Source organism: Lutjanus erythropterus, chromosome 11 (genome assembly GCF_056507025.1).
Source record: "Lutjanus erythropterus isolate fLutEry1 chromosome 11, fLutEry1.hap2, whole genome shotgun sequence".
Lineage (NCBI taxonomy): Eukaryota > Metazoa > Chordata > Actinopteri > Lutjaniformes > Lutjanidae > Lutjanus > Lutjanus erythropterus.
In genome coordinates, this window is record NC_139327.1 from 18,006,186 (window position 1) to 18,029,652 (window position 23,467).

General features: G+C 38.8%; 1 protein-coding gene across 1 annotated transcript in view; it reads left to right on the top strand.

The window, feature by feature from the left end:
* Positions 1 to 14,560, top strand: part of lrch2 (leucine-rich repeats and calponin homology (CH) domain containing 2) — a 41,460-nt gene extending 26,900 nt beyond the window's left edge. Inside the window, exons 15-21 of the mRNA XM_084731094.1 lie at positions 105 to 245; positions 1,676 to 1,726; positions 1,843 to 1,906; positions 3,686 to 3,798; positions 9,820 to 9,957; positions 10,113 to 10,190; positions 11,046 to 14,560. Coding sequence (XP_084587220.1) covers positions 105 to 245; positions 1,676 to 1,726; positions 1,843 to 1,906; positions 3,686 to 3,798; positions 9,820 to 9,957; positions 10,113 to 10,190; positions 11,046 to 11,165 — 705 coding nt within the window. The 3' untranslated portion in view covers positions 11,166 to 14,560. The remainder of the gene's footprint in view (positions 1 to 104; positions 246 to 1,675; positions 1,727 to 1,842; positions 1,907 to 3,685; positions 3,799 to 9,819; positions 9,958 to 10,112; positions 10,191 to 11,045) is intronic.
* Positions 14,561 to 23,467: the final 8,907 nt, after the last annotated feature.

The window sequence follows — 23,467 nt, forward strand, 5'->3', positions numbered from 1 at the left end:
TTTCACATTTCTCATGTCTATCAGTGACTTTGTTTTCCTCATGCAATGTTTTATCTCTGCAGGAGGTAGTGAATGATTTTAATCTTGAATGTCTGCTTCTGCAGCCTTCTTCTTCCTGCTCCTTCGATGGCAGCCTGAAGACAGATCAGTCAGATTCAGAGCCAAAGTGGCCCGAAGTCCCACCTGTCCTCAATCAGAACGAAGATCGCAGGAGGAACAAGTACCTGAGAAAAGATTATCTGAAGGTATGAACGTGCATGCGTCAGAAATTCACAGTTGGTTGAAATTGATATTGTGCAGAACTACCTCATTAACTGCCTTGGGTTGAATTCCTGGTTGGTTTTGTTGTCATGGGGTTTGAGATATTCATCTCTAAAATTTCCGTTGGTATTCAGGTTTATGGCAATGAATGGATTTTTGTTTGCGGTGCTCACAAAACTGAAAGATGACATTAGAAAGTAACATGTGTACAAACCACTGACCTCACTGTGGGCACAGTTTTCATGAGGTCTACTTGCTTGATTTGTTTCAATTCTTTGAGCACCACAATTTCTAAGGCAGATATCTCAGAGCCTGGGCCAATAAAAATACAACTGTATGCATTGATGACTCATTACTGGTGGTATTTAAAGGTCCAGTGTGTAAGATTTACTGGTATTTTCAGGTAGAATATGGCAGGGATGTAATAATATATTAATATATTATATTAAGTAACTGCTATAGCTTACGAAAATCTATCTGGCATGACTCAGGCAGAAATCATGTTTATGGCGAGGGTAATATTAAAGTTTTATTCACATTACCTGTAGTCATGCTCACTGACTTCCTTCCTCGCTCTCTGATGCAGCTGATATGTTTTCCCAGGAGTTATAGCAGCTTCCTAGCAACAGCTAGCAGGAAATACACTGTTAGCCTGAATAAATTACAAATTAGATTTCTCTCAGAAACTGCTCACAACAAGGTCTGTGGATTTTCTTGAGTAACTGGGTCATGATTTTTGAAAAGAGACACTGGTTTTGAATTTTTCAGTTGTAATTTTTGATGCTTTCACCGCCGCAAGCCGAGTGCTATTTAGTCCCATTATGTTGGAGAGAAAGCAGCACACACACCAAAAAAATCTAGATGGATAAATTGCACCACAGGCCAGGAGAAAAACATGTATTTTTGATTTTGGGATGAAGTGTTTAAATTTACCATGTTGAAACCAGCAGAAATCCTGCCACATTCACTATAAAAGTGATCAAGCTTTTCAAACCACATAGACTCACCAACCAATGTTCTCTGTAGTTTACTCTTTTTAACAGAGAAGTAAGAAGTTTTTCAAAATGTGTATCAGAAAATCAGTTCCTGTGAAGAGGTAAAAAAAGCCTCTAGTCTGGATGCTGTTGGAGTATTGACTAGAAGATAGATTTGATCCAGGAAAATTTGTTCAACACGTCCATCTTGAGACCCAACATGACATGCTCCATACTAAAATTGCATTCTGTTGCTCGTAACAAAAAAGTAATCTGGGTACTTTAATACATCACCCAGACTCTGCCACCATATACCACTAAATCCTAGACTGTGGTCCTTTAAAAAGTGATGAGAAAGTATGATGATAAAGAGAACATAGAGAAAGAGTGTCTGATGATATATGAGCCATTTCATTACCGTGGTTTTCCTTTCCTGACAGTACAAGTGTCAGAGTTCTCGGAAAAACTCCAGTGGGAACGACGACTGTGAGGTTAGTGTGACAAAACATCCTGTGTGGATTAAAATCTAAGTGTCTTATCATCTCAAAACATCTTTCAGTTCTGTGACAAAGTTGTATTCTGATTGTAATGGATGTTTTGTCCTTAGGAGGGCTTGCGCAGCGCTGATTTCAGCACCACTCTGACAGTGTTTGGACTGAAACCAAGATCAGGTAATACACAAGTGCTTGTTGTAGGACTGTGCTGATTTTTTGGCACAGTGTTTTTCCTCTTCGTTAAAGTAATAAGAATGAATCTGGGTTTAAAAATAGCCTGCCACCCACGTATGTACGTGACTACAGTACATGGCCATTTGTGTGTCCTCTACTTCAGCTTTAAATAAAAGAAAGTCAAATAGCAAAGATATTGAGTATAAATGGGATCTATATTTGGTACAGCTGGCTTGAAGCTTGAATAAACACTAAGACAGTGCTTCATTGTCTCAGTCTTTGTTGTGATGTGAACACTTGTTTCTTCACTTGAAGCCAAAATATTTTTTTAGGTGGAGTCCTTTCTTTGGAAGTGAGGAAGGTTTCTGAGGAACTGTTGGTTTGTTCTATATCAGTGCATTTGTAGTCAAGTCAAGGCACAACAGGACAGATCATTCTTCGTCTTTTCCTGATGAGCTTTATTTATGTGCATTAATAAATCTTCTTTCAGTGCCGCTAAGAAGTCATAAAAATATGTCAATCATTATTGATTTATAGTTGTATGTATAAACACCAGTGGGAAAATAGTGAGAAGTGGGATCACAGTCACCGAGAACCAAAGTGACAACAGTGTTCAAACTGTTTGACCAACAGTCAAACCTCAATTGTTCTTAGTTAAATATTAATACTTAATAGTTTTAATTTTTGAATTACCGCAGCACTACTTTCATGCTGTTTGGCCGTTTAATATATAACAATGGACAATCAGTTTTTAAAAGCTGGTAAGTTAAGTAGTGAAGTAGTGAGGAGTAAAAAGTACAATGTTTACCCCTGAAATGTTGTGGAGTAGAAGTACAGTCACATAAAATTTAATGTTTAGTTATGTGTTTGAGAGAACTTTTTTTCTTTGTTGGTGGATTTGCATAAGACTGACATGACACCATTGTAACCATGACATGACACCTGTCACGAACATGAAGAAGTCTTCATGAATGTTTATTTGGCATTCAGTCAGTTATGTCATTTTTAGTGTGAAGTTGACTGACATCATAACCTGTTACAAACATGCAGTAGCAGGCCTAATTATCAGAATTAAAGAGGCTAGTAAACCTTATGTTTTAACATTACATTAAACTGTCATAAGTGGTTGGTTCTGACATTTGCTATGACGAGACCATGATAACCAACTTTGTCATGAATCATTTCTTTTATCTCAACTACAGTGGTACATTTTGAACTTTTCATTTTCATTTCACTCTCCTCATTAATTAGATTGTGATAACAAACTATCAAATAAACCAAGACGCAGTCACTGGACCCAAACTGATTTTGATCCAGCTGGCTACAGGGCCCAGACTTTGCTGACGACATTGCCCGCCTGCCCACCCTCATGTACAAGAACAGGTAGATCAGGTAGATAGTCCATCCACTGTGCCAGATTACGCCCTTACTGTATTATAACAAAAAAATTTCAAAGTAGAGTCATGGGAATGTGTGTACCACACCTCAATGATTTCATAGAAGTGAACATGCAAGGATAGATAATGTTCTGAGAGTTATCGCCTGGATGTCATCAGACATAGCGCTTTGGTTCGTGGCCCTCAAAGAGAACATTTTAGTTTCCAAACTTTCCTGAAAAGCAGGGCTTGTACTTGCTTATCTGTTGTCACACTGATCTAAAGAAGACTTCAGGTGCCCTGTGGTTGACCTGCTAGGATAATCCATAGTTGCCATTTCAAGACTTTTCCTTGTATCTCACCGTGTGTTACCTGGAACTCAGAACAGTTCGCTCTATTATTCCAGCCTTCACCAGAGGAAGTCGTCAGGAGTACACCTCCACAGACCCCAGTTTCACCATGAGGAGGAAGATGGAGCACTTGAGGGAGGAAATGGAACAGATAGGACTCTTACGACAGGTCAGAAGCCCCACAGCTTGTTATGCATTTTGCACAAAGCATTGAGTCATTCAAATTCCAAAGCTTGCCAGATCCTGCTTTTGTTTCAGTGTTTATACCTTTAAGCGAATAAGTAATGTTGGTATCAGATGTCCAGAAGATCGTGTGTGTTCTCTTGCTGAGCATTTCCAGTACAGAAGTCTGGCTGGTTTCTAAGAAGTTGAGTCAAGCTGAGGCTATGCTGTATAATCAGCCCTTTGACTGACTCATCTCATTGTGTAAGACCATTTTTTATATGTGTAATTCATTCTGCCGTGAAAAAAACAATATACACCAGACATCATGCAAGTTACACAGTCATGATTTTTTCCCTTCAAAAGCTAACGTTAGCTGCTGATGCTGCAGCGGGTCTGCTCATTCTTTCCATTCCTGCATGATAAAAGGACCAGGAGTCCACACTTCAGGCGAGATAAAGTTACAAGGGACAGCAATGTTGGTGGTGTTGGCGTTATTGTCGACCACAACATCCTCCTCGACAGACTGAAGCGCTGGGCAGGGATTTCGGGTAAAGCACTACAGTGGTTTTTATCTCATCTATCAAACAGGAAATTCTGTGTCTCAGTTAACAATTACGTTTCATCTTTTGCGTGTGTTTTGGGGCCAATCTTATTTTCTTTATATATGCTTCCTCTTGGGCAGATTATACAAAGACATGGTGTGTCTTACCATTTTTATGCAGATGATTTGCAAGTCTACTTATCCCTGAGATCCTCTGACCCTGATATGCTTGATTCACTAAATGACTGCGTGTCTGAAGTAAAGGATTGGATGTCACAAAATTTTCTCCAGCTAAACTCTGATAAAACTGAACCCGTGTTGATTGGGCCCCAGCAAATGATCACACAAATCCCACCATTTGCTGGCTCAGATCATATCAATCACAGATCATATCAAGCCTGTTGCTAGGAATCTGGGAGCGTGGTTTGATGCAAACCTAAATTTTGAATATCATACGACAAAGCTTGTACGGTCATGTTTTTATCATCTAAGAATTATCTCAAAAATACGTTCCATACTATCTTTTAAAGACACAGAAACCATTTTACATGCTTTTATCTCATCACGTCCAGTTGTCTGCAACAGCCTTTTTTACCTGCTTGAACCAGAAATCTATTAACAGACTTCAGAATGTTCAAAACTCAGCTGCCAGACTTTTAACCAGAACTAGGAAACACGATCATACCACTCCTGTTTTAGCATCTCTAAATTGGCTCCCTGTATGTTTTAGAATAGATTTTAAGATTTTACTGATGACTTTTAAAGCTCTCAATGGCCTCGCTCCCTCATACATCCCTGACCTGTTAGTACCTTACATACCAGGATGTTCCTTGAGATCCTCGGGCAGAGGTCTCTTGTCTGTTCCACATGCCCGGCTGAAAACTAAAGGGGACAGGGCCTTTTCAGCCTTTTTACCTTCCTATTTTGCGCTGTATCATTTTATTTTATCTGTTTTAGCTGTTGTGTGACTCTTGATCCTGTCTGTTTTATTTTGTTGCCTTTGTGAAGCACTTTGTAATGTGAATTTTGAAAAGTGCTCTATAAGTAAAGATTATTATTATTATTATTATTATTATTATTATTATTATTATTATTATTATTATTATGCAAGACAGGCACTGTAGTTCAGTAAGCGGTTTCACACAAAACTGAACTAAACTATGACAAACCTATGACAAATTGCATTAATTTTCTTAACTTGTAAAATTATCCTTTCAATTGACAGACATCATATGTGTAATTTGTGACACAAATTTGTGACACAAATTACCAACTTCCTGACACAGTTTTTGTAATCGCCACGGTTTGGATTGTGTCACGGTTCTGAGTCACAGATTGGGTAATTTTTTTGGATCAGACAAAAATGTAGACTAATACAACTTTTGTTTATTTATTCTATAAATATTTTACATTTGCCCGTGGTCTTAAAGGAGCAACATGTAGCAACCGCATGTGTAAAAATGAGTACAGCAGTCCAAGTAGCGAGTCGGCACCATAGATAGGATATTAAATAGGTTGAAATCCTTTTTAATATACAGTCTCTGATTGAGGTGAGTTGTTTCAGACTCAGGGAAAGCTTTGCAGGCTGCAGGAACTCTGTGGGAACGCAGGACGTGCAAGAGATGGTAAATTCAAAGTAACAAGGGACAGAGTCCTAAAGGTTCAACAGATTAGCCAAAATGAAAATCTTTGCAGGAAAGACTTTTAAAAAAGGTCTACATATTTGAACCTATTTTTCCACTGACAAATTGTGACAGGATTAATCAGCAGATTAACCATCGATGAAAATAATTGTTAGTTGCATCCCTACAGTGTGTGGAATGTAATAAATCCTGTCAGTTTAATTTTTGGTCATGTTTCTCATTTATTTGGGAAGGTGAATTTAACAGTAAATTGATAACCCCTGCAATAGAGGAAACCCCTGAGGGAGTAGTCTGTTGTGCACCAAAATGTGCCACTGGCAGATGTATCAGAATAGTAAGTATACATAGGATCTGTTACTTTGTACAATTTGATACTACAATCTGGAGCAGCTGAACAAGGTTTTGTAACTGTACTGAGAATCATTACTGAGTCAAGCCCTCAGCAGCAAATCAGAGACTGTCAGACACACCTAAACTCTGTGAAGAGAGCAGTGTGTTCTTGGCTTGAAACCAGACTTTACCAAAGAAAATAGGACATGGAAAACAGCTTGGAGATAAGATGCTATAGCCTAAAAGAACGAGGGTTGCAACATGATGTCTTCTCAGGAGAGACCAAAGATTAATGGTGGAGGAAATATTCCTGTCTGACGTAAAGGTGTGAATACCATCCCATAAAAATACTCTGTTAGTAAAAGTAGTTGATGAGTGCATTGAAAATGTTACTAAGTATTTAATTACAATCAGGAAACTGTACTTAAAGTATTAAAAGTAAAAGTACTCAATGCAGACAATTGTTCCCTGTGACTGTTACACTAATATATAGAATCATTAGATTATTATTACCCGTGCACTAACATGAAAGCAGAATTTTACTGTTGTAGTTGGTTGAGGTGGAGTTCATTTTGAACTTTTTTGTGTTAGAGCAGCAGCGATTAGTCGATTAACCAATTGGTTGTCAACTATTAAATTAATGAAATTGCCAAAATCATTCTGTGTCATTTTTCATGAAAAAAAAGTCCAAATTCTCTGATTTCAGCTTTTTAAATGTGAAATTTTTTCTGGTGTCTTGGGTTGTTGACAAAACAAAACATTCAGGGACATCACCTTGGGTTTTGGGAAGCAGTGATTCACCATTTTCTGACATTTTATGGACAAACAACCAATAGATGAATCAAGAAATGGTTGACAGATTCATCAATAGTGAAAATAATAATTAATTGCATCCTTAATTTGTATAAACCTGGATTAACCTTCTGATAATTTTCTACATTAATCGATCGCCAAAGTGACACCTTCACAATGCCTGTTTTGTCCAACCAATGGTCAAAGTGGAAAAACTATTAAAAATAATTAAAATAATCACAAGAAAATGTGGAAGATCTTCACATTTGAGAAGTTGGAACCTTGACATAACATAAAAATGACTTTGAATGATTATCAAAATAGATGTCCTGTCAGTGGACAGTTTTAGCTGCACTTGCATAAGCTGTTTGGTAATTTAATTTATTGCAAAACAGTATATTTGATAAAATCCTCATATGTTTGTGCACAAAAATCTAAATTTGTAAAGTAACTAAAGCTGTCAAATAAATGTGGTGGGGTTAAAGTACAATATTTCCCCCTGAATTGTAGTGGAGTAGAATGTAAAACCGCATGAAAAGAAAAGACTCAAGTAAAGTGCAGTACTTAATTAAATGTATTTAGTTACAACTCACCACTAGCTTCTGAGGCAAAGACAACTGCAACCCACTGAGACCATGTATGAGATCACAGAGTTAATGACAGGAGGTGTGTACAGAGGAGTAAAACATATTAAAGATGTGCTTAATCCGCCTGATTCTGAACAATGAGAGTGACAGATCAGACAGCAGGAAAGGACACTAAGTGGGTGACTGTGGCGGTTGTTTGACAGCCCTGAAACAACAACAGCTGCAAAAGGAAGGTGAGCATTTCACAGATAATGTTTCCCACGCTGAGGAGAATGGAGCAGGTGTTCTCTGTATTGGCAAGCCCACTTCTTTCACAATGTAAAGAGCTGAGGCACCATTCAGCAGTCAAAAACTCTTTCCAATGTCAAGAATGAACTTTCAATTTCAATAAAATCATTGTCATAGCTGGTGAGAGATTATGCTGCGTTCCTGGAAAGAAGTCTTCTAGATGGAAACTACAAGGTCAGTCAGAAGCGGGTGCATGTCAGGGAAGGAACAACAAGCACACTGTTAAACCCAGTTCATGCATGCCACAAAATTTTGAAAATCAACTCCAAACAATTGTTGAGGACTGTTGAAATGAAAACCTTACGGCCTTATCTTACGGCGATCCATGGTGCACAGCAGGGTGCACCTTAGCTATGCACAAGTGCCTTAATTAATTAAAGGGTGTGTTTTTGATGCAGTTAATCAATCCGAAAATCAGCTTTCGTCAGCTTTAAAAAGCAGGTCCTGGTTCAAGAAACGAACCTGTGAGAGTGTGCAATATGTGGAGACAGCAGGGCGTCTCCAAAGCAGATGGAAGTCAAGCAAAGTGAATTTTGAGGGAAGTGATTCACAATTACACATGGGTAATTCAAAGTGACACTGGTGTTGAGTTTTTCAAAGTGCCATTGCCAGTGGCAGATAACTGCCAGTATCTGCCACTGGCAGTGACATTATCTCCAAAACTCTGCAACTCACACAAAACAATAAAGAAACGCTGGCTGGACTCATTCACATCTGAGAAATATCAGATCTGTGTCCAAAAATAGAAAATCCTCAGGTATATTGGAAGCACCTTAAACTTCATCAAACACCACAGGACATCGACATTAAACATTTTCTTTGGAAAATCTAAAATTAATATCTCCTGTCGTGTAAACAGGATCATTATCAGGAGCAGTATGTGGTCATATAAACAGGTTTTCTGGCAGTATTTACAGTACTGACTGACTATTTTGTAAATGTGCCGGATATGACTCATACAGTCATACAGGCTTGAACGCTCCCCTTCAACTCATTAGCTGCTCACACCCAAATGCATTTTCTGCCTTTTAGGCACTTGCATCTGTGCTTGTAACCACTCTCCCTGAAACTGAATCAGCTGCTGTGTCTCAGTGGGACATTCCTGTTAAATAAAGAACAGAAACCTGTCTGGAGAGGAGACAGAACTCTGTGAACACTTCAGGACAAAGAAACAGATAAAACGACTTTTTATGCCTCTGCACTTGCAAGAGGTGCAGCTGGAGGCATTGTGTTTTCAAGTTGTCTGTCCTTAAATCTGTACATATGTCAGTATGTCTGTTTCTCGTAATATCTTAAGATCTCAAGATATCTTAAGAATGTTTTGAGGGAATTTCTTCAGACTTGGTGTACGTGTCCATTTGGAATCAAGGATGAACTGATTAGATTTTAATGATCAAATGTCAAAATTCAAGGTCACTGTGACCTCACATCCATCCCATTCTTGTGAACACAATGTCTCAGGAACGTCTGGATGAATTTCAGTACATCTGCCTCAGATGCCCACTTGGACTCTCAGATGAGCTGTTTAGATTGTGAAGGTCAAAGGTCAACTTCAACATGACATCATAATGTTCATGTATTCTGTAAAGAAGTCTCTGTGAAGACAGCATGTTTCTCACGGGAAATTATTTATCAGACATGTCAATTTAGTGGTAAAAAGAGTCCATAATACCATTTACTCAGTTCCTTAAAAGTCTCCACTATATATATTAAACAGACATGAATTTAAACCTGAATGGTTGATGGAGGCATACGACTGCAAGGTGTGAACGTTACTTTAACCAAAATATGCATTTTTGTGAGAGGACAGAGATGTCATGAGGTCTTTGTGAATGTGTTTGCAGAACATTGAGTCCAGACTGAAAGTATTGCTCCCAGATGATGTCGGCGCTGCTCTGATGGACGGGGTTGTTCTTTGTCATTTAGCCAATCACATCTGTCCTCGGTCTGTCGCCAGCATCCATGTACCGTCTCCTGCCGTGGTAAGAAACTCCAAATACCTTTTCATTATAATAAATGAACTTTTTCCCCTCCCACTATTTAGTGAGAGTAGACTATTATAAATCTTACTGCTTTATTAAATGTTTTAATGTGTTCTGCCTTTAATGTCTAACACACTTGGTATTCTGGCTTCCAGCCAAAGCTTAGCATGGCTAAATGCCGTAGGAATGTGGAGAACTTCTTGGATGCTTGTAAGAAGATGGGTGTCCCACAGGTAAGAGGATTAACAAGCCATAATTCTTATCTATACATGACTTTCTGAACTGTATTGTCTTACTGTATTTTTTTCTTCTTAAGATTTAATATCTAACTGTGATGACAACTTTAAAGCTCTACAGCTCTATATGACAAACCTACAGTAATGCTGATTGACTGTACTAAATCTCTACGAGTTCTGTCATGCATGCTCACTGGTCTGGTTTGCACATTTATTTAGGTGAGCCTCCCACTGATGACTAACATCAGAACCTCCTCCTGAGTTCAACCAAAATTAAAAATCCAATGTAGCTAATGAATAGTGGACAAGTCTGAATTGGTAAGCACAAAAAAACAAACATTATAATAAAGATTTTGACATTTCACAACCTGAAATGAGCCACAGTAAAGGTTGAAGAGGTTGAAGGTTATGAATTAAGTGGTATTTGATTTTCAGCCAATAAAGAAAGGAAGATTCAAATCCTTATGGCATTTATTTGCTTCCACGGTTTTGTGTGATTTGTGCGTGGGTATTAAGTAGCTGTCACTGACATTTCTGCCTCCATCTCACCTTATACAATCAGTTCAGGCTGCTGTGCAGGCAGATATCTCAAAACTGATGCACCAAAACTATCGACACAAGGTTTTCCAGGATAAACAAATAATTTTAATGCTGTTGACTTTTAATTAAATGTAATGTGTTATATTTGAAATGAGATGAATGTCTCATGACCTCAGTACAAAAGTCTGCACGGTTAGATACCACAAGAGATATTATGTGGGTTTTTTGTAATTTGGGTGAACCAACCTTTAAAATAATGATGTCTGCTGTTGCTGATTGTAACTGACAAAAGACATCTCTGTTCTAATCCAGGACAAGCTGTGTCTGCCCCATCACATCCTGGAGGAGCGCGGTCTGGTGAAGGTGGGTGTAACCGTCCAGGCTCTGCTGGATCTGCCTCCGTCGAGGCCCGCGCAGCTGTCAGGTGTTTGACACAAGCCTGAATGTTGCGTCCAACCTGCAGTCATCCAGTCAACCCCTCTCCCCAGCCCAAAGCCACACCCCATCGCCAGGGACCAGAGAGCCCCTTAGGGCGAGGACCCAGTGGGCAGTGGGTCTTATGGAGTCTGCTTGTGCCTGACTGAACCAGGAGACAGGAGGGACAACCACCTCTGTAGTCTCTTTATATGATGTCAGTCACCACCCACTCCCTGTCCATCACATTTTCTATTGTATCCTGTTCCTAGATCCTGGGGTCATCTTGTATGTGTGGACCATGTGTTTCCTGTGTGAGCTACACAGTTTGGACTTGCCAAGGAGAGACAGACGAGACAATGGGTCTATCGAAAGACTTTTACCCTCTCTACATGCTCAGTGATTATTGAGCCTGCAAGTGCTGCAGTACTGACAACATTTCCATGCTGGTGTTGGAGACATTGGCAGTGAGGAGACGACAGACATGTAACTCACTCTTTCACTAAAGAGACGGACGCTGCACGCTGACCTCACAGCCACAAACCACTGACTCACCTCAAAGGGTTCTTATACTCTCTGAGTTTCTCTCCTTTTTGTGGAATTTATTTTTTCCATGAAAATTAACATTTGAATTTAATGTACAGTGTTCTGTTTTTTTTTACATGGTTTGCATCAGGTCCCTACCATATCGTCTTTTCCAGGAGCCAAAACTGATTCATAAGCGGTTCTGACTTGATTTGCAGTGTTGCATTTGAGCAATCACAACTCCACTGCTTTTTGGAGGAGAATACGAGGCTTGCCTCTGAAAATTGTGAAAAACTAGAATTGACTCTACCTTAATCTCGCCCCATTTCACTCTGTGCTCAAATGACAGCTGAGCAAGCTTCATACCTCGATCAACTTTCTCTTTTATTGTTTCCTGTACTTAGATATGCTGTATTCTAGGCCAGACCTGGGTAAAATGCAGTCCAGGGGCTCACTGAAAAATTAAAAGTCTAGCAAAGACAGTAGTATTTACCATTAAACCATTATCAGACCTTTATTTTGAAAGGGGCCAGTGCTGTGTTCACTGCTAATGAAAATGAATTGTATCTTTTATATTAAACTGTAACTTTATTCACTCAGTGCTGCACATCCATGTTGTTTATGTTGTTCTTCCACTTTTGCTGCTATTATCATTGCAACCTGTATGCAGCACGTATAGTTCACTGTAAAACATCAAGTTTTGGACATTGCCAACAAAATATTAGCCCACACTTCATCACATAGCATTCCAACAGTAGAAACACCTTATATGCCCACAGCAGCCTGATCAAGTTCTCATGTGGCCCCCCGTGAAAAACAATTGCCCACCCCAGTTCTAGACTCATCCATTCCATGTTGTAGATCTATGTAGTTACAATATGTTGTTGGGGCACCTGTAAACCAAACATGCGTTCTACATCATGGGTCTTCTTCTTCTTTTTTTTTATTATTATGTCTGAAATTAAACATTGATGGGAGTCCAAAATGGCAAAGATAAATCAGCCCAACCCAAAAGTGTTTAATTCACACAACAGTGTATAAAGGCTACTCATAAATCCTAGTGCAATCATGCGAGCTAGCTAACCAAATTATTGTGCAGCGTCTATCCATAATGGCGAAGTAGTTAGCTACGTATTATTGAAACATATTTGGCAGTTAGTTTTATCATTTTCTAACTTCATGAAGTGACTCTGACATGTCCCCTACCTCAGAAACCACCAGCAAAAGTGCAGATGGTGAGACGAACGCACCTAACATTACCTGTGCTGCTGACTTAGCAGCCATGGGTATGCATAAATGAGAGAAGACCAAAAAATATTCAATGAAATATATGAAGTAAGGTGTCCCTGCTCCATCTCTCTATCAGCTCAGGGGTCAAAGGCCTGAAAAACGTAGAAGACCCCTGTTCTAGATCAATCATTAGCCAGCTAGTTAGCTGGCGTTTTGCTAACATTAGCTAATTTAAGATGTGACCCTATATGTCGCTTTTACAGGAAGAGAAGAAAGTTGACAGAGGTACCAAGCTTGCTCAACTGTCATTGGAGCACAGAGCAAAAAGGGGCGGGGCTTATGAAAGGTCAATTCATGCTACAGTTGACACTCTGCTTTCTGGTTTCCCTCAGACTTTGGTGTGGTTTTGCCATATTTAAATTACTGTACAAATCATGTGCAACTCTGTGCCGAAGTTCTTTCTCAGTACAAATCTGCATGCACCAGGGAGAAGTGACCACTGTGAGAACATGTGCTTGCCTACGGCCAAAAGCACAATGGTCCTGTTTTGTAGCATTTTTTCATTGTACATGCAAGGTTTCTGTTTTTGAAAAATATTCTGACTTTTCTAAGGCTTTTATACTTTATTCCCAGTCATTGCCAACTATCACTTGCCATTTCTGTGCAGTTCAGGACATGGGGTTTGCCATGGTAGGATTTTATTTCTTTGCATAACCTCAGATGAAACGTGTTTATACTCTACGTGATTGTGAGTGGAGGATTCTGACTGAAGAGCCTCTGGATCGGAAAGGGGTTCAGTGCTGCTTGGAGGCTATCACTCCTGCAAACCTTCCACACATGGCACAGTCTTATCTTACAGCCAGGTCACCCTGCTGTAAGTGGTTTCTGATACAACTCATTATTTCAGGGAAATGAAATTATTTATGTATTTATTCATTTGTTTTATATTTAAATGTTGTTGTACGTCTTAACCCTGACTAGCCGACCAGGTGCAGTGCAGCTGAACATTTAGATGTCATGTGTTTTCTATGTGCTCCTGGTCAGATTAAAGGGATAGTTTGGATTATTTGAAGTGGGGTTGTATGAAGCACTTAACCACAGTCAGAGTATTACCTACAGTGGATGGCAGTCGACACACTCACAGTTTGAAGAGGCAGCAGGAATACCATGTCGGAAGTGAAACAATGAAATGCTGTGAACAGCACCAATACAGTTTAGCCATTAAAAGCCCATCTAGAAAAATCAGTTTTAGTTTAGGTGTACACTATAAAGAGCCAAAGTCACACCCCTTTCAGTGTGCCCAGTGGTACCTTACCTCAGAAAAAATACGAACGGTACTCTATGATGAGAGGCAAATTAATTTTTGATCTCGTTTGAATTGTAACACAATTTACACATATGGTGTTGGTCAATTTTAAATCATAATTTTAGAAGACAAGAAAGTCACACTTTATAGTACCTTGCCTTTATGATGGGGGTACAAGCCAAATATCACTCTCTCTCGCTCAACCAAGCTTGTTTGGCAAAAACACTAATTTTACCTCGCAGAACACAGGAATTGGGAGATCTTTTAGTTTGTTTGTGTTATTGTGTGACTTCAGTGAATGTGAATTAACCCTTTAAAACATCAAAGTCACACAATAGCACAAACAAACTAAAAGATCTCCCAATTCCAGATCAAGTCCAGCAACTCCTGTGTTCTGCGAGGTTAAATTACAGATTTTTGCCATGGTCTGGTCAACCCCACTCCAAATAATCCAGACTATCCCCTTCATGACTCTGTGGCCAGAAATGAGAAAATGACTGAGCGCTGCAAGAGGTATTAGATGTATTAGTGATAGCTGTTACACTCATGTAACATGGGAAACACTCAGTGTGAAAAGGAAAAACAAACATTTTCACACCATTTGTCAGTTGAAATGACAGCGGTGTTGACAGCTTAAATTGTACCTGCCTACTGGTGGTTTGACTCTTTGGCAATCCTCACGCAAGAGTCAGACATGTTCAGAAAGGCACACTAGGGCTTTTCTAAGTGGAAAATTACGTCATGTGTCAGTTTAATTGAATTGTCAGTTCCACCCTGATCACCTGATTGCCACTTTTATATATTAAATCTCTTCTATTAGTTAGTTATTTATGGATTATTGTTTCTGCAGGGCAATATCAGTCTTCCTGTCAGGTGGTTGGCATGTTAGTCTTGACTTGGATAGGATAGAATCCCCTCAGGGTGTTGCTGCGGTGCACCATTATTGTTTTTTGGGTTTTTTGTTTGGATACTTTTATGCCTTTTATTGCCAGGACAGCTAAACTGAGGACAGAAATGTGGGAAAGAGAGAGCGGGGGGATGACACGCAGCAAAGGGCCGTGGGCAGGAGTTGAACAACAGCTGCTGCAGAAGACTCAAACTCACTGTGTTCTACCAGCTGAGCTACCAGGCCATCAGGTGCACCACTGATTTTAAAATTAGGTCACCGATGTGTGAAAAAAAACAAAAATATAGTGTAAGTAAAACACATGATTGGTTAATTATAAATACCAGATTGGTTTTGCTTTGAAAAATGGAAAGTGAAAAGATTTGTAGACAACATATACAGTACACAGTATTTGAAAACACATCTTTTAAGAGAAGTTGAGGACTTCATGTCGCAAAGTCTGATATTTACAACAGAAACAGTGGTTGGAGCAGAGTTTTGATGTCAAATGAAGACATGACTACAGTACTTGATGCAACTTCAACACCTTGAAAGTCCACAAATATGTTAATCAAGCATTGTAACATCCAAAAACATGACATATTGTGCCTTAAAGGGGGTATTCTTTGGTTTTTCTTCATTCATATGTACAGAAGCAGCTTTTCTGGTGTTGAGCTCTTGATCGGCCGCCACGCTGGAGCAGAATCATTTAATGTGGGGTTGTATGAGGAACTCATCGATAGTCGGTTATCTACAGTAGAGGCGGTCAGCACGCCTCAGGTTTGGAGAAGCAGAGAGGATGCATTGCTGTGTACAGGTTCAGCAACAAAAGGTAATTTAAAAAAGTACACTTAAAAAAATTAGTGCCAGTTTAAGTTTATGTTGTATTTAGAATATTTTCACAGCCTTTTCCAATGGGAAACCACTGTTATATAAGCCAAATATTATTCTCTCAAATCAACCAAACTCCTTATGAAAAAAAAAAATACATTACAGAACATGAGAGTTGCTGAACTACTGCTGCTTTGATTAATTACTTTCTTTGTGTGATTGTGTGAATTGGTGTTTTCAAAGTTTTTTTTAGATTTACCAAAGTCACACAGTAGCACAAGCAAACTTAACTGATCATGGCAGCCGTAGTCCAGCGACTCCCATGTTCAGGTAGGTAAAATTACTGTTTTTCCTTAAGGACTTTGGTTAGTTTGGAGAGAGTGATATTTTGCTTGCCTAACAGCAGTTTCACTGCCTTTTTTTTTTTTTTTTTTAAACATTTTGTTGTTGACCAGCTTCTGTGCTAGTATTACTTTTTGCTTCTCCAAACTAAACTATCCCTTTAAAACAACTCTACAACTACAAACTGCTACAGTACAATGGGTTCCAAAATCTGAAAGATATGTACTTGAAGTTTAGTTGACTGACTTTGATATGATTAGCAGGAATCAGCTTGCCACTGTTCCATCGTAGGTCATCTGTGTATCACATGTTCAAACGTCCTGCTGAAATACTGTTCCTGAGAAGCTGTTATTCCCCTGAATGGGCTGTATTGACTGACTTTTTCATTTCATTTTCCAAGGAAGTGATTACCACAGAGCTGGGACATCTTGGTGATCAGGCCTCGGTTGTAAAATCTACTCAATATCAGGTTATATCTTTTTCTTGTTCAGAAATTCCCACTGAATTTCGTTGAATGCTATCTGTAACTTTATGTGACCTGGTGTTATCTGCCTCTGAAAAATCCCTTATCCATTACACTCATACCACCTTAACAAGCAGGAGAAGGCACACAAAGGATATGAAAACAAACACCCATAGAAAAATAATGCGATAAAGTTTACAAGACTGGGTGGCATCTTAGTACAACGTCTGTTGAACATATTGACTGCATTTATCACCATGAAAAATGTCCATTTTTTAATGCAAACTAAAGTAAAATCTGAAAAATGAACTCAATATTGTAGCACACAGCACCATGTTAGCATTACACCAGCTAGCCTGCTATATCTGAGCAACAATAGTCACACAGCAAAGGCATTATCACTGAAAGTAGAGTTGTAACTTCTCATGATCTTAGAAACAGTTGAGAAATTGAACCTATGTGTAACCTACCTGTGTCCCATATTAGATTCAGATATTTTGCAAATCAAGTTTAAAATGGTTCCAGATGTCTAAAAAAATAATGTTTTATGACTTTATCTTACAAAGTCTGGCCGTAACTTGCTGTATGTATGCACTGCTGTCTCTAAGGTTATTGCACATCTTCCCTTCCTAAGTCCTGCCCCCTTTTGTTCTGTGCTTCAATAACAGTTGAGCAAGCTTGAAACTCAGTGTAACCAACTTTCTTCATTCCTGTTTCCTGGGCTTATGTGCTTAAGGCTTATTTTGAAAAGACAACAAAAATTGGAGATGGAGATGGTTAAAAAGTGTTGCTACACGACCTGTAAAATGGACATTTACTATACATAGCCACATCTTACGTTGGCTAATAATAGCAAAACTGAACATAACGAGCTGGTGAAAAATTGATGTAGAGTAGCTGGATTAGCAAAGTTTTACAAATATAAACTCCATAGACCAAATTTCATCATAGAAAGAGTCATAATTTTGCTTGTTTGCAGCTTGATGTGTTTTGTCAACTGTTAAACAGATTTCTCTCTTATAATAGAAGAATAGCTAGCAGAGTAGCTAACTTCTGTTATTTAGATTTGTTATTTGAAGCACGGAGCTAAGAGGGGTTAGGGGTTAGGTATGGACTCCCAGTTACTTCATGTATTTGTTTATGTTTGGAGTTGATGAAGATGAAGTTTTGGAACTGAGTTTGAATTTCAGTGCATTCTCATGATACTGGCAGTGAATGAATCCTGGCACAAAAGGGTCAGAATGTCACACCACAAAGGGAATATTTTGTGGCTTAGTCATGATGCGTGGTTACTGCTGTTGTTTTTAATTTCCATTAAAGCAGATTTTCAGAGAGAACAGGGAGAACAGGCTTCATGCTCTTTCTCCTGAGTAAAAAACCTTAACAATCCAAACAAACCAATTATTACCATTTGTTAAAGCCAGAATGACTATGAACCTACATGTAGCTTCTATTATCTTCATAAAATTTACACATTTTTCACAAGATGTGGCAACTTCACCAAGAAATAATTCAAACCATCACACACCTTGAAAGGTCTTTGTCCTTGTAAGATTGTTTTATACTGTATTGCTGGCATGCTCGACATGACTTACACCTTATGTGTATTATTTTTCGTATTTTTACATCCATGAAGACACTCAGTGCTTGCCTGGACATGTACAGTAATATCACCCTATGCCTATTAATGTGAATAGCGTGCACCTTGTTTCCTTTTATCCTGTGTTCTTTCTTTATAATTGTCTTTAATTAATTCACACCCATGCTGGTACATGCATGCTGGAGGTTAGCAATTGCTCAAATTCCAATTAATCTGTAATTTACACACCTATGTAATAGCTCTAATGCAATGCAATTTAAATAGTCTACTTTATCCTTCCCTTGAATAGGTGTGCGGTTTCCTTCCTGTCAATCTACACCTTACAACAAGACACATTTGTCTTTTAGGTAACGAGGGCAGAGCAAGTGTGACTTTTCTGTGTGTGCCAAAACATGAACTTGAAAGGTTCATCACTGCCTTCAGTGTTTTAGCAAAAGCAGGCGTCAGTGGTCTGAGGCAGACAATTCAGTTGGTTATGTTCTAGATTTACAGTTGTTTTTATCATGAATGGTGAATAGTTACACAAAGTGGGAGTTGGGTACTACAAAGACTGTTATTTCCGAAGATACACACTCGATTTGTCTAACTCAGACTGCTGAAGCTTCATTTTAGCTTTGGCTGAACATAAGGGCATTATATGCAACACCCCCTTAAAAAAAACAAAACAAAAAACAACAATGTGTAGACTCATCCCAATCATCACCTATGACCCATCAGAACTGTGTGGTGGTGGCTGCATGAGACCCTTCCTTCTACCTGTATTTTCTTATTTTCTCATTATTTTGCTGTGCTTAGAACACTTTATCCATGCAAAATGTGGTTTGTTGACGTGCTGTGACTCAACAGTCAACTATCTTTCTGGTATGTTTATTAACAGCTCAGACCAATCCGACTGATTCTTCCTTTCAGGAAGTATACTTACACAGGATGAGACCTGGGGCTTTTGTCTTTCACTGGAATCCCATCAAAAAGGAATTGGCCCTTCCCACATCCTGCGACTTTTTGGTGCTCCAACAGTTGAGCTAGCTTGGTGCCCGGTGAAACCTAGGTCAACTTTCTCCTTTCCTTGTTTCCTGTACATGCTATGTGCTAGGCTTGTCTATGTTGATGAGAAAACCACATTTTCAAGATGTGTGTGAAAGATGTTGCTGGGGGAATTTTAAAAGCAATATATAGAGCGGTATACAACGGCTATGTGTAGACACATCTCAAGTCAGTGAAAGTGAGCCAAACGCTAAGAATTAGCTAACAATAGCTAACAATTGACGTAGATCAAATAGCTAGTTAGCATGTGTTTGGCTAACATTAGCTATCAGATGCAAGAAACTAACTGCTTTTTAAGTTTCATTGACCGTACGTAACTAGCTAGCTAAAAATTTGACGTAGATTAGCTAGTGTTTTACCACAGCAAAACGCTAACTAACTGATGACGTAGTCCTTGATTGGGTAACTAGTTACAACCAGAGATCCTTATTTAGCATACTATCATAAATAAGAAACAAAAACAGTAAATCATTATACTGAAGAAGCTGGAAGCAGTAAGTGTTTGCTGGTGCCAATGACATCTTTGCTTGAAAAAACGATTAAACGTTTAATCAGTCATCAAAAGTATCTAATTTTCCTTCTATCGTCTAATCGATTACGTGGGTAATGGTTGCAGCTTGCAGGGATTTCTTCAGGCAGTATGGACTGGAGGAATGACTGTAGCGACTGACTTAACATACGTATGGGCAAATGTGGAAGACCGGCTTGAGAAAATGAGAACTTATCCTTCCTTGTTAGCTCTGTTTGAACAAGGAGGAACTCATATAGTATGTGAAACTTCTATTGATCAAAAATAATGGCTGATTTTTCATTTTTAAACATAAATGTGTGTGATCATAGTGTTTTACCTGTAAAACAGTTCTATCTACTTCTTTATTATTTGTTTCTTCTGTTTTACATGTCCAACTAATGTGTAGGCTTTATTGTGTTTTATAAGGCCCGGGAGCACGTTTGTATGTTGCTTTTAAGTTACACACCCTTTAACCACACCTGCCAGAGAACTTGACAAACGTGCACTCTGGAGAGGGCAGTCATTTTCCACGGATATACTTCAGAGGTGCTGATCTATATTTTGTAAGGTGTGTGTGACTGCAACTGTCTTCTGCAATATTGCACTAATTACATCTGTGCCTGCAATTCGTTCACATGTCATGTCATAACTTTGATTGATATTATTTTTCACTTGTCATCTCATCCAAAGAAAACAGTGAAACAGTGAGTCATGTCTAAATACTACACTGCCAAGAAAATTCAAACCTATGTACATAAGCTTTTTGTATTTTAAAACAAGTCAAATGCATGCAACAAAACCGAATGGCTGAAGCTAAACCTCTGTACATATCATCTGTATAAATTCCAGGGATTTCTTAAAAAAACAAATGTGGTCAATATCAAATAAAGTCAAACTCTTTGCAGCTCAGTCTGTTTTGTCTTCTTTTCATGCTTGTTATGTTGTGACCAGTAGAGCACTTTGCTCTGTCTGCTGGCACACAGTGATTTATAGTACGAGTGAATCAGCTCATTATGTGGATAACTATAATTTGTGATTATCATGGCTTTCTCCAGAAATAGAATTGTGAGAGTGTGCTAATTAAATATTGTGTAATTTTAGTGCAGTATAATGTGAGGCAAAATGAATGGGACTCAACCACCTGAAACCAATAAAGTCAACAGTTGTTCACTGACTTTATGCAGCCATTTGACACCTGCAGTGTTTCCCTCTTCCCCCTCCTCAGCCTCACACTCTTTCTCCAGTGCTTCTGCCCAGCTCTTATGTCCCCATTTCTGAGCTTGTCCCAGTTTCCCAGTCAGATCTGGTTCATGTCACCCAGTCAGAGCGTTCATTACTGCTTCTCACAGCCTGAGGCTGTCTTTGTCTATCTGTCAAGCTTGACATTGTCTCCAGTTTCTGTGTTCATGTTTGTTTTCCTGCCTGAACTAAAATCTTGTCAGTTTTGGAACAATTGTTCTTGATGCATCATGCAGGTTGCCTGCAGGATGCAGGGACATTGACCTCCAAGCTAAATCCAGGCACAGAACTAACAGGAATCTGTGCAATCTGCACAACATTATGTGATGTTGAGGCCCACACTTAAGTTTGATAAGGTTTTTATGACCATCTCAATAAAGCTAAGCCGTTTTCCCAAAAGCATACTTATTATTATCATCATATCATTATATACTCTGTCTGTTGATGGCCACTGATGGCAGTCTGATTTGTTAATGCAGCCTGCATGTCTGATTAAATTACTTGTCTGAATGCTTGTACAGTTTTCATTTACAGATCTCACATTCCACATTGTGTACACTTACTGTATTTGTGCCACACAGCTGAACTGTGAGCTGCCATTTTAGCATAAAAAACAACTGAAGAAGAAATTGTTGCAACTGATAGCTGACACACATGCACACACATGCTAAAACTTCTGGGATCCTACAGGTATTTTTACAGGGAAATGCAGGTTGGCACAGTTTCCTGATAAATACAAGTTCTGTGTATTCAAGTCTGGTCTATTTTTGTCTCTCCTTTGTCTTATACATAAGTCTGTTCACATCATCGCACCAGTCCAGTGTTCTTCATTCTCAGGCTCGCCATTGTAGTTCTTTTTCCGAGTCCAGCCTCTCTGCATCAGTCCTCTTCGAGCTGTACCATCTTGGGTTCTTTTGGGTTTCTAGTTTCTGGGTTTCCCCTCCTGATCCAGTCCCTGTCTGTCCTGCCACCCCTGCATCTGTTCCAAGCTGTTCTCCTGGTCTCTCCAGCTTCTGAGCTGCCATCCCAAGCAAACCCACCAGTGTGTGCAGCTCAAGCTGTTTCTCCTGGTGCCTTTCCAAGTAGATTTGCCAATCTCTCCAACCTCCTGGCAGCCGTCCTAAGGAGTCCTGTCTGCTTCTCCTGCACTCGTTGCCTGAATTTGTTTGCCTGTCTCGTCTTTCAGTAGCTAATTCTTAGCTTCTGAACTACTGTATTTCCCATCACTGTGTTTGCATTGTTCCAGTTGTTGCAAATAACCTGTACTGAGTTATCTTTATGCTTGACACCCACATAATGTATATCATCACAGACATCATTATGTTTGATTTATAGTAATATGCTGTAAACCAAAGTGTGTTGTTTCCTACTGTTAAACCCTCATTATATCTTATCTATACTTATTATATCTGCTACATCCCCATTTAAAGAGTATATGTGAACCAGATCTACCAATTAAAGGCCAAGGTAAAGGAATACTGGGTGACTGCAAGACTTATTCTAATACTGTAGGCAGATAATGTTATTTGATCAAAGAAGTAGGCAGTTCTGTTATAATGTGTCCCAAATTAGCCTCTGGGTCTAATAAAGTGTCTAAATATTGTCTGATAAAAAAACATATTATTTCCGGTTTTTGTGTAATTCGATACAAAGCACAGGCTGTTACATCTTATTATTATACTGTAAAATAACCGGCGACCTAATGCTTTATGCAAATTACATTTTAGAGCATCAGCACAGGAAACATTTACAAAAGACTATTTAAACACATTTAAATAAATAAAGACACTGCCTGTCAAAACCTTGTCTGTTTTTGTTTCTGTAGGAAACCAGTTTGTGGTTTGGGGCAAGTTTGCAGACATTAATTATTTTTTGCAGTTTTTATTGGGCCTTTGTCTAAGTTTAGTGTACGCAGACCATAATTTGAAAGGTGTAGGCAAAATTTAAATTTTATTATTCTATTTTTGCATTATTTTCCCGTTTTCAGAATACAAAAAAAAGCTACAATTACAAAAAACAAAACAAACCACAAGACTAAAGACTATAGGGACACAGTGATTCAACATAGCAGACTCTGTGGAAGAGTTCCAGCTCCCTCTGTAGACATAAACTAAAGACATATAATAGAACTTAAACAGGGCATCGCCACTCAGCCTTGCTTCCTTGCTTTTGCCCAAAAAAAAAATCCCTGTAATCCAAAAACATTTCCCCCTTAAGTCAATGTTATGAAAGTCTGTAAAAGTGTTGACAGGACACCTCAAACTGCACACAAGCTCAATTTTAACTCTTTCAATTATGGATTTTTAATCCACGCAGTTTTTATATTTGTAAAACTTTTCCAGA